This window comes from Neovison vison, chromosome 12, assembly GCF_020171115.1.
Source record: "Neovison vison isolate M4711 chromosome 12, ASM_NN_V1, whole genome shotgun sequence".
Taxonomy (NCBI): domain Eukaryota; kingdom Metazoa; phylum Chordata; class Mammalia; order Carnivora; family Mustelidae; genus Neogale; species Neogale vison.
The window spans coordinates 34,148,355-34,173,108 of record NC_058102.1 but is presented as its reverse complement, the minus strand read 5'-3'; the positions used below and the strand labels follow the sequence as shown (position 1 = coordinate 34,173,108).

At 33.0% G+C, this 24,754-nt stretch overlaps 1 protein-coding gene across 1 annotated transcript in view; it reads left to right on the top strand.

The window, feature by feature from the left end:
- The window catches only part of LRRIQ1 (leucine rich repeats and IQ motif containing 1), a 195,320-nt gene that overhangs the window by 36,386 nt on the left and 134,180 nt on the right, over window positions 1–24,754 (top strand). The window contains exons 10-13 of the mRNA XM_044228184.1: window positions 8,028–8,221; window positions 8,724–8,851; window positions 14,820–14,893; window positions 21,071–21,164. Of these exons, the coding sequence (XP_044084119.1) occupies window positions 8,028–8,221; window positions 8,724–8,851; window positions 14,820–14,893; window positions 21,071–21,164 (490 nt within the window). The remainder of the gene's footprint in view (window positions 1–8,027; window positions 8,222–8,723; window positions 8,852–14,819; window positions 14,894–21,070; window positions 21,165–24,754) is intronic.

The following is a 24,754-nucleotide window of genomic DNA, read 5'->3' as shown; positions in this document are numbered from 1 at the left end:
CCACTGACCATGTTATTAGCATAGTCGTAGAAAAAAGCTATATACATGACTCCCAAGATGATTGTAGGTTGTAGATCTTTATTCTTAGAGCCCATTTTTTTTTCGCTTTAAATATTTTTGAGGCCATGCTATTTGTTTTATATAAATTTAAAATTGTTATATATTTCTTTTGAATTGACCTATTTTATCACTTTTAAATGTCCCTTTTCATCTGTAGTAAAGCTTTCTGCCTTAGTCTTCTGTGTCTGATTATTACCCTAACCAGGTTTCCTTTGGACTCAGGATCCTTTTACGCTCCTAAAAATTATTGAGTACCTGCCCTCAAACACCTTTCATTTATGCTGTCAGTATTTACTCTATAGAAAAAAAATGAGAAAAAATTGATTCTTATTTAGTAATTCAGAGCTTATGATAATAAAGTTTTTCCTTTAGTAGTAGTTTTATAAATAACAAACGTAGTTTTTACCTAAAAGATATAGTGAGAAGAGGGTTATTGTTACACGTATTTGCAAATCTCTTTAATGTCTAGCTTAACGCAAGACAGCTGGATTTCCGTATTTCCTTCTGCATTCAATTTGCTACAATATCACACCTCATGTAGCCTCTGGAAAACACCACTATAAGCTCTTGAGCAAATGAGAGTGAAAAGGCAAATAACATCTTAGAATTATTATGAAATAGTGTTGACTCCATGGAACCTTTAAAAGTGCCTGTATGAGATTGGTTTCTAGACCACACTTTGAGAATCACTACTTTAGTGTATACGTATCTTTTTTTTTTTTAAGAATTTATTCATTTACTTGACAGAGACACAGCAAGAGAGGGAGAGGGAACACAGGCAGGGGGAGTGGGAGAGGAAGAAGCAGGCGTCCCGCCAAGTAGGGAGCCCAATATGGGACTCGGTCCCAGGACCCCGAGATCATGACCCCAGCCGAAGGCAGACACTTAATGACTGAGCCACCCAGGCGCCCGTAACATATCTTTTTCTATCCTTTTACTTACAGTATTTCTATATGTTCTATTTTTGGCTTCTTTATGTAATGTAAAAATGTGTTGCTTTTGTTATTGTTTTATCTGGGCTGCCTGACAAATTTTAGCTTCGTTTCTAGCCTTTGGTCTCTAATAACGAATTAAGTTTAAGTGCAATTATTAATATATTTGAGTTTGAATCTATTATGTTACTATTTGATTCTATTTGTTTTGCCTGTTTTATTTTTTCTCTTTTCTTGCCTCTTTTTGGTTTAGTTGAGGTTTTAAATTATTCCCTTTTTCCTTTCTATTATCAGTTATATATTATTTTACTATTCTTTTTGTTTACTATAAATATGGCATGCCTTCCTGATTTACTAAATATAAATTTATTTGGTATTTTTTCAAAGTAGTTTAGGGTCCTAGAAACTTTATTTACTCACTCCCAAATTAATATGCTATTATTGTCATGCATTTTATTGTATGTGTGTGTATTTGGAATGGCTTAAGACAGTATTATTTTATAATATCATATCATAAAGATTCACCCACTTTTTAAGCCACCCTTTTTTGGTGTGTTTGTGTTTGGAAATATTTCTCTTTTTTGAGATGAAATCGATACATTATATTTCTTTCAGGGGTACATCATTTGATTTTTGTATATATACTCTACGAGTGATCACCATAGTACATCTAGTTATCATCTGCCATTATACAATTGACCCCCATTACCCAATTTGCCCTCCTACCCCCTTTCTCTCTGATAACCTTCCATCTGTTCTCTGCATATATGGGTTTTGTTTTGGTTTGTTCGTTTGGTTTTTCTAAATTCCACATAAGAGAGATAATATAACATTTGTCTTTTTTTTTTTTTAAAGATTTTATTTATTTATTTGACAGAGGCACAGCGAGAGAGGGAAGGAGTAGGAGAGAGAGAAGCAGGCTTTCCACCAAGCAGGGAACCCAACGCGGAAATAATGCTGTAACAAATAAACATGGGGATGAATATATATTTTCATGTCAGGAGCATTTTTTTCTTTAACTAAATATCCTAAAGTGGAAATGGTAGGCCATAAGGTAGTTCTATTTTTAATTTTTTGAGGACCCCCCCTCTATTTTCCATAATGGCTGGACCAATTACATTCCCACCAACAGTTGTGAGAGTGTTCTCTTCTCTCCATATTCTTGCCAACATTTGTTAATTTCTTGTCTTTTTGAGAATAGGTATTTTAACAAATGTGAAGTGATAGCCCATAGTGATTTTGATTTTCATTTCCCTGATGACTAATGATGTTGAGAATCTTTTCATGTGCCTGTTGGCCATCTGTATGTCTTCTTTGGAAAAAAGTCTATTCAGACCTTCTGCCCATTTTTTAATCAAATAGGATTTTCACTATTGAGTTGAAGTTGTTTATAAATTTTGGATATTAGACCTTTATCAGACATGTGATTTGCAAATATTTTATCCCATTCAGTAGGTTGCCTTTTCAATTTGTTCATGGTTTCCTTTTTTTTTTTTTTTTTAAGATTTTATTTATTTTTTTGACAGAGAGAGATCACAAGCAGGCAGAGAGGCAGGCAGAGAGAGAGGAGGAAGCAGGCTCCCTGCAGAGCAGAGAGCCCGATGTGGGGCTCGATCCCATGACCCTGGGTTCATGACCTGAGCCGAAAGCAGAGGCCTTAACCCACTGAGCCACCCAGGTGCCCCTCATGGTTTCCTTTGCTGCAGTAGCTTTTATCTTGTTTATTTTGCTTTTGTTGCTTTTTCTTTTGGTGTTAGATTTTTAAAAAATCATCCAAAGACCCATGTCAAGGAGTTTACCACCTATGTTTTCTTCTCTGAGCTTTATGGTTTCAGGTCCTATGTTCAAGTCTTCAATTCATTTTGAGTTGATTTTTGTGTATGTTGTAAGACAGTGGTCAAGCTTCATTTTTTGCACGTGGCTGTCTATTTTCGCAATATTAATTATTGAAGAGACTGTTCTTCCCCCATTTTGTATTCTTGGCCTCTTTGTCATAAACTAATTTCAATAAACTAATTGGTTTATTTCTGGGGTCTTTAGTCTGTTTTCCTGACCTATGTGTCTGTTTTTATGCCAATACCATATTGTTTTGATTACTATACGTTTGGTGTATAGTTTGAAATCAGGGAGTGTGATACCTCCAATTTTGTTTTTTTCTTGAAATTGCATTGACTATTCAGAGTCTTTTGTGGTTCCATATAAATATTACAATTATTTGTCCTATTTCAGTGAAAAATGCCATTGGGATTTTGAAAGGGATTGCATTGGACCTGTGGATTGCTCTGGATATGGTCATTCTAATGATATTAAATTTTTAATTCATGAGTACAGAATGTCTTTCCAATTATTTGTCTTCATAAATTCCTTTCATTAGTGTCTTATAGTTTTCAATATATAGATCTTTCACCTCCTTGATTAAATTTATTCTTTGGAATTTTATTTTATTTTTTGATGCAGTTATAAATGGGATTTTTAAAAAAATTTCTTGCATAGTTGCTGTCCTTTCAGATTGTTTTCTGCCATTTAAAAGAACTCTACTGTAATAATATTGTTTTGTAATTTATTCAGTTCACGATAAATTGTTAACATTTTTACATGTTATAATTTAAAAAATAGTAGTTGAGTAGATAAACTAAGAGATATTTGAGGAGAAATTCTGTCTATATTATTTTTCTACTTCCATGTGGACATAAACACAGGGCTGAAACTAATAGAATGGATCTCTGATGAATTTTATATTACGAGTAAAGTTTGTTTTGCAAAAATAATAGAAATGTGGAAAATATAAATGATTTATATGTGTTTATGTAAGCTACTCTGTTTATTTCAAAAAAATCATAGAAAATTTTGTCATATACCTGTATTAAGAAAATAAAACTGTAAAAAACAGCTCACGCCTAAATAGAAATACAAAAATCTTTGAGGAATAACAAATATAAAATGGTAAACAAAATGTCCTTCTATATATAAGATGAATTTATTTGAAAGAACAAAGTAATCAAAATAAGAAATCACTTGAAATAAATGTGGTAACTCTTCAGCCATTGTGCTTACTTTTCCTATATAAATAAGTGTATTTAGGGTAAAGTTTAATTAAAAAAAGTTTAGGTAGTTAACTAAGTAAAGTTTAACTAAACAGTAGATAAACTTTAATAGTACCTGTCATTATTACAGTACATATAAAGAGATAAGCTCTAGGCATGTAATTTTTATTAACAAAAAGTACCATGATTTAGGGGCGCCTGGGTGGCTCAGTGGGTTAAAGCCTCTGCCTTCGACTCAGGTCATGATCCCAGGGTCCTGGGATCGAGTCCCACATTGGGCTCTCTGCTCAGCGGTGAGCCTGTTTCCTCTTCTCTGCTTGACTCTCTGTCTACTTATGATCGCTGTCTGTCAAATAAATAAATAAAATCTTAAATAAGAATGTTTAAAAAAAAAGTACCATGATTTATAAAATGAGCATTTGTTGAAATATATTAACATATGTAAAATAATCTTATGAACAAAAACAAAAATCATCCCTATGTGAATTACTGGTTGGGAACACTCCTTTTCAGTCAATTTTTCTACAAACAGTTTACTAAGATGGGACATACTTAAAAACTCAAAAGCATTGTTAAACAATAGAGCAAGAGTGTATATGAAACTGTTTTGACTTTAGAATTTTAGACTGGCTTCTCAAGCTAAAGATGATAAAATTATCTCCTTTATACTACCATCTCCACCTTCCAGTTGCCAGTTATATTCTTGCTTAGTAAATTTTTAAAACATGTGCTTTTGATTCATGTATTTTAGACAATATTAACTCTTTTTAAGAAAATAAAATAAATTAGAATATTTATACTTTTCACAATCTCCTTTTCCTCCCACAATTATTATTCACATAGGGATTTATGACTTTATGTACATATCCTTTAGTGGCATTAGATCTATATGACAATGGGTTAGTACCAGTGCCAGTGCTTTTTACAACTGTTCCTTTCATCCTCTGCTTATCTGGATTACCTAGTTCATTAGCTCTTTTTAAATCTTATTTTTCAAAGAAAGATGGATCCTATTATCTCTGAATTCTTTCACATTTGAGAACATCTGTCAGTTGCCTTCATTCTTGGATGAGAAGAAAGCTGTGTGTTCTATTTTTTTTTTTTTTAGAATTTTTTTTTTCCAATTTATTTATTTTCAGAAAAACAGTATTCATTATTTTTTCACCACACCCAGTGCTCCATGCAAGCTGTGCCCTCTATAATACCCACCACCTGGTACCCCAACCTTCCACCCCCCCGCCACTTCAAACTCCTCAGATTGTTTTTCAGAGTTCATAGTCTCTCATGGTTCATCTCCCCTTCCAATTTACCCAAAAGCACATACCCTCCCCAATGTCCATAACCCTACCCCCCTTCTCCCAACTTGTGTTCTATTTTTAGGTAATACTTCACTTGGTACTTTGTGACCTTGCTTCACTGCATACATGATATGTATTGCTATTGCAAGTAAGAGGCTAACTTGATTTTCTGTCCTTAAAACTGATTTCTATGAAGATACCTGAATAATACTCCTTGTCCTTAGTCAGTAACTTAACCAAGAAACATCTTATAGTCAATAAATCCACATAAAATTGCTTTGGAATATAATGTACCTTTCAAACTACAGATTAAGTTATTTCTTGTTTCTGGAAAATTTTGGTTTTCATATATTTGAAAACTTTTTTGTTTTGGTTCTATTTTTCAATCATAGATGATCCATATTTTGGTTGAGTTTGTCTTTCATGTCTATTATTATTTAATTAATTTAATCTATGTCTTTTTATTTTTGGTTTTCTTCATATTTTATTCTCAGTGTGATGATCTCTTTTTTTGTAGGCAATCCAAGCTGTAGCTCTCTGTTAATGTACAATGTTGTTTCTAAATTATTTATTAGTTCTGTCATGGTGTTATTTTGGTCCATTTGTTTACCTATATCTGTTATTTTAATATCTTTGAATTCTTGTTACATTAAATTTCTTTAATTATCCTTCTATTGCCCAAAGCATTTTCAACATATTTTCTTCTTTCTCATATTTTCTTTCAAATTGAATCTTTACTGTATTAGTTATATATTGTTGTGAAGCAAAGTACCCTAAAACAGCAATCTAAAATCACAAACACTTTGCATATTTTCTTTGGATCAGGAATCTTTGGTGGCTTAACGGGATGGTTATGTCTCAGGATCTCTCCAGAGGTTGCAGTCAAGCTGTCATCCAGGATTAGCTAATATATACTATTGTATGTAATATTCTATTTTTAATAACTTGGAATTGATAATGTATAATATATAATATATATAAGACAGTTGATTCTGTTATTTAAACTTAGTCAACTATCTTATTGGGCAGAACTATTCACTCCTTGAATAATTACAGATGACAATTTTTTTCTAAGTCATTTGCTTTTTTTCTAAGTCACTTTTTTCTAAGTCACTTGCTATTTTACATTACAGGAAAATACCAGGACATCAATCCTAGACAAGAACTTAAAAAATGTAAAATTACATCCTAAATTTAAATTTAAGTCCCTCTCTTCTATGGATCTTTCTATGTATTTTCCTAGATAATGTGTGATTTATCATTAAAAGAAAATTAACTCTTTAGCATAAAAATGTATTCCTTTTTGTACAGAATAAGCATCCATAATATTAAGTTCTTTTGACTCAAACTATTAGAAACACTGAAATTTTGAAATATAATTTTTCTTCAATGTATCTCTATGAAATATTGATACAATATGCTCAATTCTATTATCTAAACTTTTAAAATGTGATACAGCAATAAGTTTTCTTGTGAAATCTTGGTAATATTACTTGATTCTTCTTTTTATTTCTCCATTTTCATATAAGCCAACTGTTTGCCCTTTCCTTCTGTAAGTTACAATGTATAATCAAAAGAACAAGCCTTGAGTTAATGCCTTAAATTTCTCCAGGATAAATTCATTACATAAGTTCTAGATATTGTTTTTATACATTAATATGTTTCTTTCAAGATTATCTTTCAGTTTTTTTCAAATAACTTTTTTTGGCCAAAAAACTCCTATTTATTCCAACATTTAATTGAGTAAAATATTTTGGGGCTCAACAAGAAAATCACAATGAAGCTTGATTCTCCAAGGTCAGGCTCAATGACTCCCATATGTACAATACTCACTGAAGACAGTCTGCTTACCAGTACCTACCTTAGAACTTAAACCTTATTTCCAGTTTCTAGAACTGCCTATTTCATGTAATAGTGTGGTACCTAAAGGTATCATATCTAGTCCAATATTCAATCTAAGTAACATTTTCTAGATTTTTAATATCTTTCATGAAATATTTACAGACTTGCTCAGCATTTCTTTCCAGTGCTAATTCCTGATGGCTTACTTGAACAACCTTCTCAGTTTTTTCCTTATAAGTGCTGAGCTATAGACGAAGATTCCTCTGGTATTTTATATTTTTTATATACTATCATATTGGTTTTAACCTTATCTGGGCAATAAGGAGGATACATGTGTCAATCTTGAAATACCTGAAGAATATGTTAATATTTCATTGTTGTTAATATGGTTGCACCTTCTTCACTTGGGAATTTAAGATAGCTATCTTGATGGGATGGTAGGAAAATAGCATTCCAACATTATATATTCAACTTTAAGGAAGTAATCAAACTTCAAAGACCCTGAAACTGAATTGGAAACATTTTTTTTTTTTTTAAAGAAAACAAGTCCTTCTGTTTCTTCCTTGTTCTGTTGCCTTTTGAAAATATAACATTTAGTGCCCGCCCAATGTATACCTTGTAGTATTTTGTTCAGTTTTCAATTGTTATATAATAATGTCATTCAAAAATATATCTTAGGTACAAGTTTAAAAAGGAATACTTTTTACACTTACACATTTTTCACAAGAATAGGGGCTAAATCTTTATTTGTAATTAGAAAGATTGGAAAATAGGTACAATTAATTAGAAATTGCATCTTAGATTCTAGAAGAATGTTTGATATAAGTGATCTTAGAAAATTTTTATTCCAGGTGGTTTAGAATCTTTGAGGAATCTTCAACAACTAATTGTGGATCACAATCAGTTAATTAGTACAAAAGGTCTTTGTGATACTCCTACCATTATATACCTGGACTGCTCACATAATCATCTAACTAAAGTTGAAGGTATTGAAAACTGTGGATTGCTCCAGGTACTGAAGTTACAGGGAAATTATCTAAGTGAGGTAATTTCTTTGAATTATTGGCTTCTGTGATTAATACAACATTTTTCTTTTGATAGAAAAAATTAAAAGGAACTTTAATTTTTCTTTGTTTTTTGTTTCTCATCTGTATGTGACTTCCAGTTTACTTAAAACTGTCACATATCTCTGTTAAAAAAAGTTCAACATAGAATATTTTGTAAAAAACTAATTTAATGTAAGTTTTTCACAACACTAAAATAAATCACAATTTTCAGTTATATTTTCATATGTAAGTGGAGCCAAATGTATCTGTAATGAAATTCTAAATAAAATTTACCATGAAGTAACTTTTATTTAAAAAATTCTAATTATAAAGTTAATTCTTATAAATTTTATTCATCCTAAAATTCTCATAACATTATACGTTGATTTAGATATACAGTTTAACAGACTATACCTTTTGTTAGTTTTAATAGATTTTATGTTTTTAAATTTTGTTGAATGACAAAAATATTATAAGCTAATGACCCAAATTTAAATATAGCTTCCATCCTTGGAGAATCATGTTCTACTAAGAGAATTGCACTTGGATGATAACAGCATTTCAACTGTGGAAGCACTTTCTTCCTATTGGCTGCCTTTACTACAGAAACTGACTATCTCTCAAAACAGGTAAAAACAAACTGCATAAGCACTAAATGCGTTGAATGACTGAAGTAAATGCTTGATCTTCATAACAAGTAGAACGGTTATTAGATTTTACCAGCAATTCAGTGGAAGTGCATCACAATAAATTAGTACATAAATTAAAAAAATATTTTTATAGGATTTGAAAAAGTAGTATATTGGCAAACCCTCAAATTTTAGTAGAATTTTAACTGTTACTTATCCTACTCATTTTGTTACTTCTCAAAGACATACTTGTAGAAATCTCCCAGAGCTGGTTTGTTTATATTTGTAAAGAATATAGTCCTTGGAAAATGCAGGAGGTAGTTAATTTAATTCAGAAGGATGTCTCATTCTCTCAAGTGGTATTTATTAAGTCCTGGAAGAACGATTTTTAATCTGCTCTCAACTTGCATGTCTTTGTAACTGTTAAGATTGATTTAAATTCGATTTCCCTAAGGATATAAAGTAACACTTAAAAAAATACCTTAATGTTAAACTGAGATGGGTACCTGACACAGAAGATTCATTTGAAACCACCAAACATCTGGATCTTTGCAGAGAATAACTGTCTAAAACCAAAACAGGAGCACAATATGTGTATGTCTCCCTCTGCTTAATATTTTATTGAAACCTATTCACTCTAATATGATTAATTTGTTCATCAAAGGCACATGGAGTAGAGGAAAGAAACCACCTTTAACAAGAAATTGATTTTTTGAGTTATACAACTCTTACAGAACAAGTGAACAAGTATAAACTGATTTTAATGCATACTTTTTTTTTCCTAAAAGAACCATAAAATTTTCTCACAGTCTCTCCACAGTAGTGCTCATCCATTGAGCAGGTATGGGCCAAATGATTTAACTTCCACCTATTAAACTATTCCACTATTTGACAAAGCAAAAACTGCAACTGTATTCAAAAATTCCCTCTAGTTATTTCAATGATCTAACATATGAAAGTTGATTTGGTTTTAAAAGGGGTATTTATTGTAGAGGCAGCTCTATCAGATAACACTTTAAATAATTTGGGCATCCACAAACCTATTGGATCTTTTTACAGTATTTTCCAGGTACGAAACACAATTTCAATAGAAATGCTTAGCTATGGTTTGGAAATATGCAATAAATCACTCAGTAACTGACATACCTCATACATTTTATAGAAGTGGATCTCAAGCCACATTACTGAGCAAAAATAATATTAAAAGAGATTTGAAAATATTCAAATCAATACCATTTTTTTTTTGGAGAAATAATGCCTTTAATTTCTTTGGACAATTTAAACTATCAAAGAAATCTTTTAATAGTTAAAATTAATACTAGTTGATAGGCTTTTGCCCTATCAGTCTGATAGGACTTATTTCTCATATCAATCTGATACGACTAAGAATTAGATCAACTAGATCACTAGACATTTCTTTGGGGTACTTAATCCAAATAATCCTTATTTGTAAGTTGACATTTGCTTAACCTTGTAACATTTGGATATTGATGTCATGTTTTCTATTTGGGGGGCATAGAACTAAGTAATATATGTCCTTAGCATAAAAAGACTCTTTAAGGGTTGCCTGGATGGTGCAGTGGATTCAACATTCGACTCTTGGTTTCGGCGCAGGTCGTGATCTCAGGGCCTTAAGATCGAGGCCTGCATGGAGCTCCATGCTCAAGGGTGAGTCTGCTTGAGACTCTCTCTCCCTGTGCCCATTCCCATCCCTGCTTTTTCTCTCTCTCTCCCTCTCAGTTGAATAAATAAATCATTAAAAAATTATTAAAAAATGCAAGAATGAAAGAACTTAATCTTTTGAATTTTACTATGCAAAAAAGGAGTCAGTTTATTATATAATAATATATGGTGTTTTAAATTTTTTTAAATTTTTAAAAATTTTTAATTTTTTAATAAACATATAATGTATTATTAGCCCCAGGGGTAACAAGTCTCTGAATTGCCAGGTTTACACACTTCCCCCCTTATTCCTCCCCTCTCCTCCCCCTCTCCCCCCCCTTCCTCCCAGCAACCCTCAGTTTGTTTTGTGACAGTAAGAGTCTCTTATGGTTTGTCTCCCTCCTGATCCCATCTCGTTTCATTTATTCTTTTCCTACCCGCCAAGCCCCCCACGTTGCTTCTCCACTTCCTCATATCAGGGAGATCTTATGATAGTTGTCTTTCTCTGATTCACTTATTTCAATAAGCATAATACCCTCTGGTTCCATTCACGTTGTTGCAAATGGCAGGATTTCATTTCTTTTGATGGCCGCATTGTATTCCATTATATATACACACCACATCTTCTTTATCCATTCATCTGTTGATGGACAGCTAGGTTCTTTCCATAGTTTGGCTATTGTGGACATTGCTGCTATAAACACTAAATTTTTTAAGAATACTGTCATTTAAATATATTCTTTATGGTCTCTCATAGTTCTTTGCACATTTAATTTTCTATCATTTCTTTTAAGATTTTATATATTTATTTGACAGAGAGAGATCACATGTAGGCAGAGGAGGCAGGCAGAGAGAGAGAGAGAGAGAGAGGGAAGCAGGCTCCCTGCTGAGCAGGGAAATATGATTGATAGAAATGGACATAGAGAGTAGTAAAATCATTTCTTGAAATCATAGTGTAAAAATGATCTTCAACCTTGGGATTTTTCACAATAAGCTAATACCATTAACTATAGGAATTATCCAATGTACATTAAGATTTTACATGTGCATTGACTTTTTCACAACTATATCAGCTTTGGTAAAACTCAGGATCAGCAACTCTGAATGCTGAATCTACAACTTACCAGTCACTTGACCTTGAATAACTCTCTTCGTACCACCAGAGCCTGGGTTTTTTATTTACATGTAAAAGGGGTGGTAACACATATCTTATCTATTTGATGGAATACCAAATATTGATCCAAAAGGAAAATATATGTCAATACATTTTGCAAACCTCAGATGAGTTTTATAAATGTGATATTTGGATTTGTGATTGGTGTGTCTTTTAAATTGTATATATTTTTCTTTTAATTTCTGATACTTTCGTCACAAGAAAGAAATTATGTGTCCATATGCTTTTTCCCCTCAAAGTGAAATATAATAAAGAATGATACTAAGTACATATTGTTTGAAATCCATGTTTCATCTTGACTTCTGTTTTAAATTTTCATTAGGACATATGACTGTTTTAAGTTTGACTCCGCGGAGTCCTAACTGGAAGACTCTTGGCTTTATGTCTTTCTACTTCCAGTGAGACTCTAAGTAGTCTAAGTAGGAGCAGAAAGTGGAAACTATTACCCATTGGCTGCTCATTGTACAAATCTTTTGCTTTTTGTCGTCTTTGAAATTTATATCTTTTTTATGCCCAGGGCTAATGTGACAAGGTCAAATGGTATTAGGTTTTCACTAATGTCCTTTGTCTTTCTGGTTTGAATTTTCTTGGAAAAAAATATACACAGATTGTCAGTAAAAGGAAGTTTTAGAGATTTAAAAAAAGGAATGCTACTATTAGGTTTCTACCTTCCTAATGAATAGTCATAAAGGTGAATGAATAGCCAGTTTTCTAGATCAAAATTTTATTAAAAAGAAAAAGAACATGATTCTAAAAGAAGGGTTATCTGAAAAGATAAAATTTTAATGTAAAATATTTTGTCAAACCAAATATTTCTTTACTTGGATTGATTGTTGAAAAGAGAATTTCACTGGTTATCTTACTGGTTATTTTACTGGTTGTCTTCATATAACCTATATGTTACCTATACTTTGCCATATATAACTTACTGGTTAAAACCATGAAATCATCTGAAAAAAAGAGGAAAACTCTTGACCTGTTTATCTTTCAAAACCTTTTTAGTAGAAGGACACAGATTTAGTATTAGAAAATTAATTAATTAAAGCTACAAAACAAGTAAGAATTTTCTTCTTGATAAATGTATTAGAATTATATTGAAAAACTTAAATTTCTTACTTATAATAATAATGATCCAAAGTATGCCCGAGTAGGAAAATCATAAAACTAGGACTTAAATTCATTAATTATGTATCAACAAAATTTTAATTTTCCTTCCTCCCTTCTTTCCTTTCTACTTTCCTCCCTTCCATCCCTCCTTGCCTCCCTCACTTCCTTCCTTCTTTCTTTTTCAGTGTACATGTGACATTTCAGTAAATTTTACTATTTGGTAGTATATATAAAAATAATGAAAAAATGTAACGCCAATATTTTATCATTTTTCTTTTATTACCTTGGGTGTTTTCCTCCTAGAAATTGTATTTACAAAGTGGTGTTGTATAGGTTTGATATAAATAGTAATATTGTATTTAGGTTTAACTACAGTCAGAGAGAACTTTTTCCAGTCTCATTATTTGGTCTGGTTTTCATGGGTAGTTCTATCTCTCTGCTAATGCAGAGCAGGATAGTACAAGAAAGGAGTCAAGGTTAGAACCAGGGTTAGTTTTGTGCCAGACCCCATGAGGCTTCCCAGTCACAGTATTATTCTATAAGCTTCTGACCTCAGAATAATAGATTTTCTTTTTTCATGACAGGGAGATGCTAGAAATAAAGATGTAAAAATATCTGCCAGGACAACTAGAAGGACAGCATAAAAAACAAGAAAACAAAAGAAGTAGAAATTAATGCATACTTTTTTTTTCCTTTGGTACCAGAAATATTCTGTAGTTGAGGCATATTTTGAACTGTATGGAGTTCCAACATTTAGAGGGGTGGGGTTGATTCAAGAGATGTGTGATCGTTATGAGATTATATTTGAAGCAAAGGAATTTTTCTGTTGTTTAAAGATTTAGAAGGCTTGGCTTAATTTTTATTTCCAAATAGCTATGGTAATGGGATATTATATTACAGAATAAGTGTAGACTTGTCTTAGTTGGAAATGCACATCAAACTAAATTAATTTTTTCTTCATGGCTTTTATTCCCAATGATGTGAATATTTTGAATATCACTTACATTCCTTGCTTGTATTTGGGTTCTTAATGACAATTATATCTTAGAAAATGTTAGAAACTTTTAAAAAGTAGGAGGAAAAGTCAGTATTACTAGAATTTAAATATATATGCATTAACAATAAGTTTTATTTTAAAATATTAGCATATTTCTGCCAAACTTGCTTATTCTATCTATATAAAGTATTTTCTATTGTTACATTCCTTGGAAGCTTATTTCTTTTTTTTTTTTTTAAAGATTTTATTTATTTATTTGACAGAGATCACAAGTAGGCAGAGAGGCAGGCAGAGAGAGAGAGGAGGGGGGTAAGCAGGCTCCCTGATGAGCAGAGAGCCTGATGTGGGACTCAATCTCAGGATCCTGCGATCATGACCTGAGCCAAAGACAGAGGCTTAACACATTGAACCAGCCAGGTGGCCCTGGAAGCATATTTCTAACTTAGAAATAATCTTAGTGTAACTTTGGATACTTGTAGTACTTAAAATACTTTCAATCTGGTAAACAAAAAAAATTTTTAATTAAAAATAAAACTAGTAACTCTAAGCTGTTAACTGTCAAAAAGTGAAAAATATATTTTTTAAAATTTTTATCTCTTAATGGTTTAAGTTTTGTGCTTGAGCCAGGAAACATTATTAAGATAATATAAATTCTCTATAAATTAGGCCTTTTATAAAAGCAAAACAAAATCAATAACAATAAAAATATATTTATTTTTATTTAAATAGCCAGTAAACATTAAACTCAATGATATTGGTCATTGAAATTGAAAGTCCATGGTAATTTCCTTTTAAAAATGAATATAAATCTTCCATTATAGAATAAATACTTGGAATTTTATAATGACTACATTTTTAATTAGTACTATTAATGTCATAATTGTATTTTATTGTATAATTATATATGTATATAATTACATACAATTGAATATTATCACATGCTTGTGTAAATATGTTATTATGTATTTACATCATAATAAGGACATCCCTATTTAAAATTTTTATGAATTTTATTTCTTTGTTTTCAGCTTGACCAAAATCATACCGCTTTTTCATTTTGTTTCTTTGGAAAAACTAGATGTCAGCAACAATTGTCTTTCTGGTAAGTTTAGAAAAATAGATAATTTTTAATAAGTATATAATGAGCTTTTGAGTTTCTTTTCCAAATGTGGTAAGGGAGTTGTTTTGGATAGATGTGTTAATGGCATTTACAAATAACATATCCATACAATAAGGCATAGATGAGGAAAAATTTATCCTGCACACTCTTAAGATATTAGACTAGGCCTAAGAATTAAACTGATACAACACAGATTTAGAAAAAAAGAATACTTGTTATTTTTTTTTCTCCGCAGGTTTGTTTGTATATATTTTTCTTGCCCTCTACTTCCTTCAAAGGCATGGTAAAATTGTCCCATTAAATTTCTTTCCACTTTTAAAATCGTATTATTGGGGCACCTGGGTGGCTCAGTCAGTTAAGTGTCTGCCTTCAGCTCAGGTCACGATCCCAGGGTCCTGCCTGCTTCTCCCACTCCCTCTGCTGCTCCCCTTGCTTGCACTCTCTCTCTCCCTCTCTCAGTGTCAAATAAACAAACAAACAAATAAATAAAATCTTTTTTTTTTTTTAAGATTTTGTTTATTTATTTGAGAAAGAGAGTGAGAGAGAGCATGAGAAGGGGGGAAGGTCAGAGAAAGAAGCAGACTCTCCATGGAGGTGGGAGCCTGACGCAGGACTTGATCCCGGGACTCCAGGATCATGACCTTGGCCGAAGGCAGTCACTGAACCAGCTGAGCCACCCAGGTGCCCTAAATAAAATCTTTAAAAGAAATAAAATAAAATCATATTATTTCCATATCTTTCTGGTATACCTGGGCAAATACAACAATTATATTTTCATTTGAATTCATGTATGTTTTACCTGTGAAGTAAATAGCCTAATGAAGAGGAGTAAATTAATTTGTCTAACTTGTTGGCTCCTAACATGTACAAACACCCATTAAAAGTTTATTAACTTAAAGAACGATCAACTGATTTAACTGGCCAGTCCCTCCCTAAATTTACACATCTCAGTTTTCAGTCAGTCCCCTCATGGAAACAATCATAGTTCTAAATTTGTCACCATAGGTTAACTTCATATTTTGCTTTTGTTGCTTCTTTCGGTGTTAGATTTAAAAAAAATCATCAGTTTACCACCTGTGTTTTCTTCTCTGAGTTTTATGGTTTCAGGTCTTATGTTCAAGTCTTCAACTCATTTTGAGTTAATTTTTGTATATGGTGTAAGACAATGGTCAAGTTTCATGTTTTGTATGTGATTATGCAGTTTTCCCAACATCACTTATTGAAGAGACTATTCTTTCCCCATTGTATATTCTTGACTCCTTTGTCATAAATTAATTAAACATATATGTGTAGGTTTATTCTTGGGTCTCTGTTTATTGATTTCTATGTCTCTTTTTACGCCAATACCATACCATTTTAGTGCCTATGGCTTTGTAATATAGTTTGAAATCAAGGAGCATGATGCCTCCAACTTTGTTCTTTCTCAAGATTGCTTTGCATACTCAGAGTCTTTTGTGGTTCTATATAAATTTTAGGCTCGTTCTATTTCTGTGAAAAATGCTATTGGGATTTTGATGGGGCTACATTGAATATATATATTGCTTTGGGCAGTATGGACATTTTAACAGTATTTTTCCAATCTAGCACATGACATAGCTCTCCATTTATTTGTCTTCTTCAGTTCTTTTCATTAGTATCTTTTAGTTTTAAATATATAGGTCTTTCACCTCTTTGGTTAAATTTATTCCTAGGTATCTTATTTTTTGATGCAATTATAAATAGGATTGTTTTCTTAACTTCTTTGTCTGATGGCTCATTTGTGTAAAGAAACCCAATAAATTTTTGTGTATTAATTGTGTATCCTTCAACTTCAGTGAATTTTCTTATATGTCTAAAAGTTTCTTGATTGGGTTTTTAGGATTTTCTATATATTATGTCATCTCCATATAGCTACAGTTTTGCTTCTTCCTTTCCGATTTGGATAACTTCTATTTTATTTTCTAAAACATAACTGCTCTAGCTAAGACTTCCAAAACTGTGTTGAATAAAGTGAGAGTGGATATCCTTGTCTTATTCCTGATCTTAGAGGAAAAGCTTTACCTTTTCACCATTAAGGATGATAATAGCTGGTTAGTGTGGGGTTGTCAAATATGGCTTTTATTATGTTCAGGTACATTCTGCCTATACCCACTTCACTGAGCATTTTTTATCATAAGTGGATGCTGAATTTTATCAAATGCTTTTTCTGTATTGCCTGAGATAATAATATGATTTTTATCTTCTGTTTTGTTAATGTGATAAATTACATTGACTGATTTGTGGATGTTGATAAGTCCTACTTGATCATGGTGATATGTTTTTAATATATAATTGAATTTAGTTTGCTAATATTTTACTGAAGATTTTTTTGTATCTATGTTTGTCAGGAATATTGGCTTATAATTTTCTTGTGGTGTTCTTGTCTAGTTTTGGTATCAGGGTAATCCTGACTTCATAATATGGGTTTAGAAGAGTTCTTGCTCTCTTATTTTTTGGAAGAGATTGAGAAGGATTAGTGTTAATCCTTCTGTGAATGTTTTATAGAATTCACCAGTGAAGCTGTCTGATCTTGGACTTTTGTTCCTTAGGAGGTTTTTGATTAAGATGGTTCAATCATCTTCAGTAATTGATCTGTTCAGGTAGTTGTTCCAATTTTTTCGCATATAATTTTTCCTAGTAGTCTTTTATGATCCTTTGTATTTCTGTGGTAAAACTTGTACCATTTCTTTGATTTTTAATTCTATTTATTTGAGTCTTTTTTTTCCCCCTATGTCTGGTTAATGTCTGTCGTTTCTGTTATCTTTTCAAAGAACCAGCTCTTAGCTTTATAGATCTTTTTGTCTTTTTAGTCTTCATTGAATTTATTTTTGCTCCAATATTTACTATTTCTTCCTTCTAATAACTTTGGGCTTTGTTCTTTTTCTGGTTCCTTGAAGTGTAAAGTTAGATTGTTTATTTGAGATGTTTCTTATTTTTAGAGGAAGGCATTTATCACTGTGAACTTCCTTCTTAGAACTGCTTTTGCTGCATCCCATACATTTTGGTATATTACATTGCCATTTTCATTTGCCTCAAGGTATCTTTTCTAATTCCTCTTGATTTCTTCTTTGAAGGATTGGTTGTTTGATAGTATATTGTCTAATCTCCACATATTGGTGAATTTTCATTTTCTTCTTAATTGATTTCTAGTTTCATATCATTGTGTTGGAAAAGATGCTTGACATGATTTTTTTTTAAACTGATACTTTCTATTTTCTTAGCAAGTGGTCATTTTTAGTCTTTTTAAAAAATTTTTTATAAACATATAATGTATTATTAGCCCCAGGGGTACAGGTCTGTGAATCACCAGGTTTACACACTTCACAGCACTCACCATAGCACCTATCCTCCCCAATGTCTATAACCCCACCACCCTCTCCCTCCCCACCTCCCCCCCGCAACCCTCAGTTTATTTAGTGAGATTAAGTCTCATGGTTTGTCTCCCTCCCATTCCCATCTTGTTTCATTTATTCTTTTCCTACCTCCCAAGCCCCCCACATTGCTTCTCCACTTTCTCATATCAGGGAGATCATATGATAGTTGTCTTTCTCCAATTGACTTATTTCGCTAAGCATAATACCCTCTAGTTCCATCCATGTCATTGCAGATGGCAAGATTTCATTTCTTTTGATGGCTGCATAGTATTCCATTGTGTGTATGTGTGTGTGTGTGTGTGTGTGTGTGTGTGTGTATCTATCTCACATCTTCTTTATCCATTCATCTGGTGATGGACATCTAGGTTCTTCCCATAGTTTGGCTATTGTGGACATTGCTGCTATAAACATTTGGGTGCATGTGCCCCTTCAGACCACGATGTTTGTATTTAGGGTAAATACCCAGTAGTGCAATTGCTGGGTCATAGGGTAGCTCTATTTTCAATTTTTTGAGGAACCTCCATGCTGTTTTCCAGGGTGGTTGCACCAGCTTGCATTTTCACTAACAGTGTAGGAGGGTTCCTCTTTCTCCGCATCCTTGCCAGCATCTGTCATTTCCTGACTTGTTAATTTTAGTCATTCTTACTGGTGTGAGGTGGTATCTCATTGTAGTTTTGATTTGTAGAGTGATGTGGAGCACTTTTTTCATGTGTCTGTTGGCCATCTGGATGTCTTCTTTGCAGAAATGTCTGTTCATTGACATGATTTCTTAAGTCCATCTGGTCTAACATGTTGTTTAAGACTGATGTTTCCTTCTTGACTTTCTGTCTGGATAATCTATTCATTGATGTAAGTGGAATATTAAAGTCCCCTATGATTATTGTGTTGCTCTCTATTTCTCCCTTTAAGGCTGTTTAATATTCACCTTGAATATTTAGATGTTCCTGCATTGGGTACATAATGTTTACAATGTTATATCCTCATGTTGGATTGACCCCTTTTATCATTATGTAACATTCTTCTTTGTCTCTTATTACGGTCTTTGTTTTAAAGTGTGTTTTGTCTGAAGTAAAATCCATTTTGTATGATATGTCTAGTAATTTTTAAAAAGACTTTATTTATTTATTTGAGAAAGAGAAAGCACAAGCACAGGGGATGGGCAAAAGGAAAGGGAGAAGCTGAACAGGGAGCCCACATGAAACAGGACCCTGACTAAATAGGGAGCCCAGTGGAGGGCTCCATCCCAGGTCCCCTGAGATCATGACCTGAGCCAAAGGCAGATGCTTAACCAACTGAGCCACTCAGGTGCCCTGATATGTCTAGTAGTTTTTAACTATCTATTGAACGTTGCATATAATACAGTTTAGTGAGTAGAAATTGTTGTCTTCCTTTTAAAGGTAGTTATGTTCAGTTCTGGCAGGCAGTTAAAGCATTTATGGGTATTGTTTTTTTTTTTTTTTTCCTGTCTTCTTTAATTTCATTCACTCTTAGGACAAGCCATTTTAGTTTTTAACTCAGTTCATGCCCCTACCCCAAGGCAAAGTGTTCACTCCTACTGCATAGTCTTTCTGGATTGTAGCTCAATCTGTGAGATACTCAATTAGGTCTCATTTCGGCTAGGCTGAGACTCCAGTGCCTTCTACTACTACTTGAACTTATTGTCATCATTCAGCCTTCAGCCTTACAGCTGGTGATTTCTGCTCAGTTTTTCGACCTTTCCCTGTGTGTGTGACACCTCACACTTGTCTGTGGACCTGTGGTGAATCTTCACATAGACTTCTTCCCCAATTCCCTCCTCACAATATACATATACACAGCTTCTTGTCAGTACTTTTCCTTATCAATTCCCGCTTGTTCTAATATTTGCCTCCTCAGTCAGCAAAAGAGATTCTTTATTTGGTCTCACTGCTCTGAAGTGGTAAACTGCATTCAGACAGAAAACCCCTGTGATTGTAGGCTCACCAGGTATGTTTCCCTTCTCTCAGAGTAAGGTTTAAAAACAAGTGCTTCCTATGTATTGTCTAGTTTTATGATATTTTTCTGTGGAAGAACAATTTATTATAAATTACTCTGTATTGTACCCTAGATTGACCCACTATTCTTACTTTTGAAAGTAAAATAGGTCCATGTAACTCTAAGTATGTGTTCAGTTTTACCACTTATTACTTCAGATTTCACTTTTTCAGATTTCATGCTAACTCTGGCAAAAACTCTTCTAAGCCCTACACACATTACCTCATTTAACCCTTATCCAATAAGATAGGTATGAGCCTGAATTACAAAGCAATTGTATGGTTTGCATAGGTTCACAAAGCTGCTAAATGGGAGAAATATATATTCTAACAGCTGAGTCTGTGCTCTTTTATTTTAATTTTTAATTTTTTAAAAAATATATGTAATTTTAAAGATTTTATTTATCTATTTGAAAAAGAGAGAGACATAATGAAAGAGGGAACACAAGCACGGAGAGTGACAGAGGGAGAAGCAGGCTTCCCACGGAACAGGGAGCCCCATGTAGGGCTGGATCCCAGAACCCTGGGATCATGACCTAAGTCAAAGGCAGACACTTAATGGCTGAACCACCCAGGTGCCCCCAGAATCTGTGTTCTTAGCATAGTCTCTTTTTAAAAGCATATTGTATTCTGCAAAATAAATATTTTTTATAACTTTAATACCTAGCCAGTAAATAAGTGGTCATTGATTTATGATTATTTTTCTTTCTCTGTAATTACCCTCTATAATGATTTTTATTGTTTATTTTCTATAGATCTTACAAGTGCCATTAGGTGGTTTGATGCATGCTATTCTCTCCATGAATTGTCTATCACTGGAAACCCACTTCTTCAAGAAATAAACTGGAGGTGAGAAATATTGTTGCACCCTATTATATACTTTATTATAGTTGCAGAGAACACAGTTTGATGAAAATTGTTCATGTATATTCATTGCTTGGGAAAAGGTAACAAAAATAATTTAAAAGTTACTCAAAATGAGAAATTTTTGCAATATTACTTTTTTTTGTATTTTTTTCCAATTTATTTATTTTCAGAAAAACAGTATTCATTATTTTTTCACCACACCCAGTGCTCCATGCAATATTACTTTTAAAAATATCTTCAACCTAAAATAATTTTTGCAAATGTATGAGCTATGCAAATTTAAAATGATTATTTTGATCCATACCATTGATTATGTGACAATTTTAGTATAAGGTTAACTTGGGGCTTGTATTTATAGAAAATGCATTTATTGGGAATTACTTTTTACATGTTATCTAAATCACATAGCTCACTATGTGATTAAAATTATTTTTTTCTCTCTGTAACTCAAAAGAGACTTGATGTCTATTAAAGTATGACTTGTAAGGTTATGTGAATCCATGCCTCTCTTTGAAATGTTGCAGTGCTTAGTCGTAATAGAAAATAAAATGTTTTGTAATATTTTAGATGAATTTTCTTCTTTAAAAAATGTTTCTAAACTGAAATTCTCATACTGTGCTAACATCATTTTCCCCCAAATTGACCAGCATCTTTTTTTCCTGATGAGCATTTTTGAGATAACTTTCATAAAACAAACTTTGTCAGTTTTATTTATGAGTATGAATATGGTATATAAACCACCACAAGTAAGATATTAACATTTGTACCACCTTAAAAAAATTATGTCATGCCCCTTTGCAGTCAGTTGGGTCCCTCAGACTTTAAAAGTATCTCCCTGCTCCTTAATGGATTTCATTGTTTCTGATGAGAAGTCTGCTGACATTCTCTTTGGAGACTTCGAAAGTTTATCTTATCAGTGGTTTTCAGCACTTTGATTATAATGTGTTTTGCTGTGGTTTTATATAGATTTACTCTTCTTAAGATCTATTGAACCCTTGAATCTGAGGAATTTGTCATTTCCATAAAATTTAGAAATTTTTCACCCATTATTTTTTCACACATTTTTCCTGCCTCCTTCCTCTCTTGTACAACTAGGATGCCAATTTCACCAATATCAGACCACTTGATATATTCTAGAAGTTGCTATTGTTCTGTTCTTCTATATATTATGCCTTTTTTTCTGCCTGTAGTTCACTCTAGACAGTTATTGCTGTATCTTCAAACTTCCTGATATTTTCCTCTAACATATTTATTTTGTTGTTAAACTTAATACGTTCAGAGTTCAGTTACTGTTTTTCATGTAAAAATTTTATTTATTTATTTTTTTAATATCTGCAGTTTTTCTCCTAATCATGCTCATGTTTTCCTGAATCACCTTGAACATATGAAGAATATTTGTAATAGCTGTTTCAAAATCCTTGTCTGCTGGTTTCATTATCTGTATCGTTTGGCGTCTAGTTTTGTTGATTTTTTCCCCCCAATTCTGGCTCATGTTGCTCTGCTTCTTGCATGCTTAGTCAATTATGATTGTATTCTGGACACCTTAAATTTGGTACTGTTGGTTTCTTAATTTTGTTCTTTTTCTTTAGGCAACATCTATTTTGCTTCTGATGTACAGCAGCTAAGTTACTTGAAATTAGTGAGATGCTTTTAAAGCTTGTTTTTAAGTTCTGTTAGGGAAGTCTCAAAGAAATCTTTAGACTAGTGCCAGTTTAGCTTTTCTGCTCTGGAACTGACTCCCTGGTGCCTCTTATAGATATCCTTTCATCTTTGGCTGGTAAGAATTATTCCCGGCCCTATATAGATTCCTGTTAATTTTCTACCTCTTGCTTCTCTCTGGTTCTTGTCCTTGGCCTTATGTGGTTTTCTCTTATACATCCTCAGAACGTTACTCATTTACCCAGGTCCAGATGAATTAAATCCCAGAATTCTGAAAGACCTTGCATATGTCCCCTCCTCTAGTACTACTGATGATTCTGATCTGATCTTCTCTCTTTTTATGTCTAGCAGCATTCATTTGTAAAACAGTTTAACATGATTTATTATACATTTGACATTTGTATCATATAAAGTTATGGGTACATGAAGACAGAAGAAGTCAAGAATAGACAGGACTTACAACCTAATTTAGCAAGATAAGTTTGGTAACACACTAAGTATAGTGAAAGGCAAATATGTACTGAAATTCAGGTGGAAAACCTGTTTCAGAATCCTCAGAGTTCGGATCAAATCTGTTACTCTTATCAGTTTGATCAGGTAGTAAAAATAAGACATTTATGAATAAAATATAGACAAGGAAGGATACATCATTGAAAAGAAAGTTGTGATATCTGATCCTAGGGCCGAAGCAGTTGATTCTTTGTCCTGAATTGGTTTTTCTATGATATGTGGCCACAGGCAGGAAGAGCCTGTTTCTTTTTTTAAATTTTTTTAATTTATTTATTTTCAGAAAAACCGTATTCATTATTTTTTCACCACACCCAGCGCTCCATGCAATCCGTGCCCTCTATAATACCCACCACCTGGTACCCCAACCTCCCACCCCCCGCCACTTCAAACCCCTCAGATTGTTTTTCAGAGTTCATAGTCTCTCGTGATTCACCTCCCCTTCCAATTTACCCCAACTCCCTTCTCCTCTCTAACACCCCTTGTCCTCCATGCTATTTGTTATGCTCCACAAATAAGTGAAACCATATGATAATTGACTCTCTCTGCTTGACTTATTTCACTCAGCATAATCTCTTCCAGGCCCGTCCATGTTGCTACAAAAGTTGGGTATTCATCCTTTCTGATGGAGGCATAATACTCCATAGTGTATATGGACCACATCTTCCTTATCCATTCGTCCGTTAAAGGGCATCTTGGTTCTTTCCATAGTTTGGCGACCGTGGCCATTGCTGCTATAAACATTGGGGTACAGATGGCCCTTCTTTTCACGACATCTGTATCCTTGGGGTAAATACCCAGGAGTGCAATTGCAGGGTCATAGGGAAGTTCTATTTTTAATTTCTTGAGGAATCTCCACACTGTTCTCCAAAGAGGCTGCACCAACTTGCATTCCCACCAACAGTGTAAGAGGGTTCCCCTTTCTCCACATCCTCTCCAACACATGTTGTTTCCTGTTTTGTTAATTTTGGCCATTCTAACTGGTGTAAGGTGATATCTCAATGTGGTTTTAATTTGAATCTCCCTGAGGGCTAGTGATGATGACCATTTTTTCATGTGTCTGATAGCCATTTGTATGTCTTGATTGGAGAAGTGTCTGTTCATATCTTCTGCCCACTTTTTGATATGTTTGCCTGTTTCGTGTGTGTTGAGTTTGAGGAGTTCATTATAGATCCTGGATATTAACTTTTAGTCTGTACTGTCATTTGCAAGTATCTTCTCCCATTCTGTGGGTTGCCTCTTTGTTTTTTTGACTGTTTCCTTTGCTGTGCAGAAGCTTTTGATTTTGATGAAGTCCCAAAAGTTTATTTTCGCTTTTGTTTCCTTTGCCTTTCTGAAGACTTCCAAAGGAATGTATGTTATGGTAGAGCCAATGATCTGGTCATGTTTAAAATTCCTATATCTGA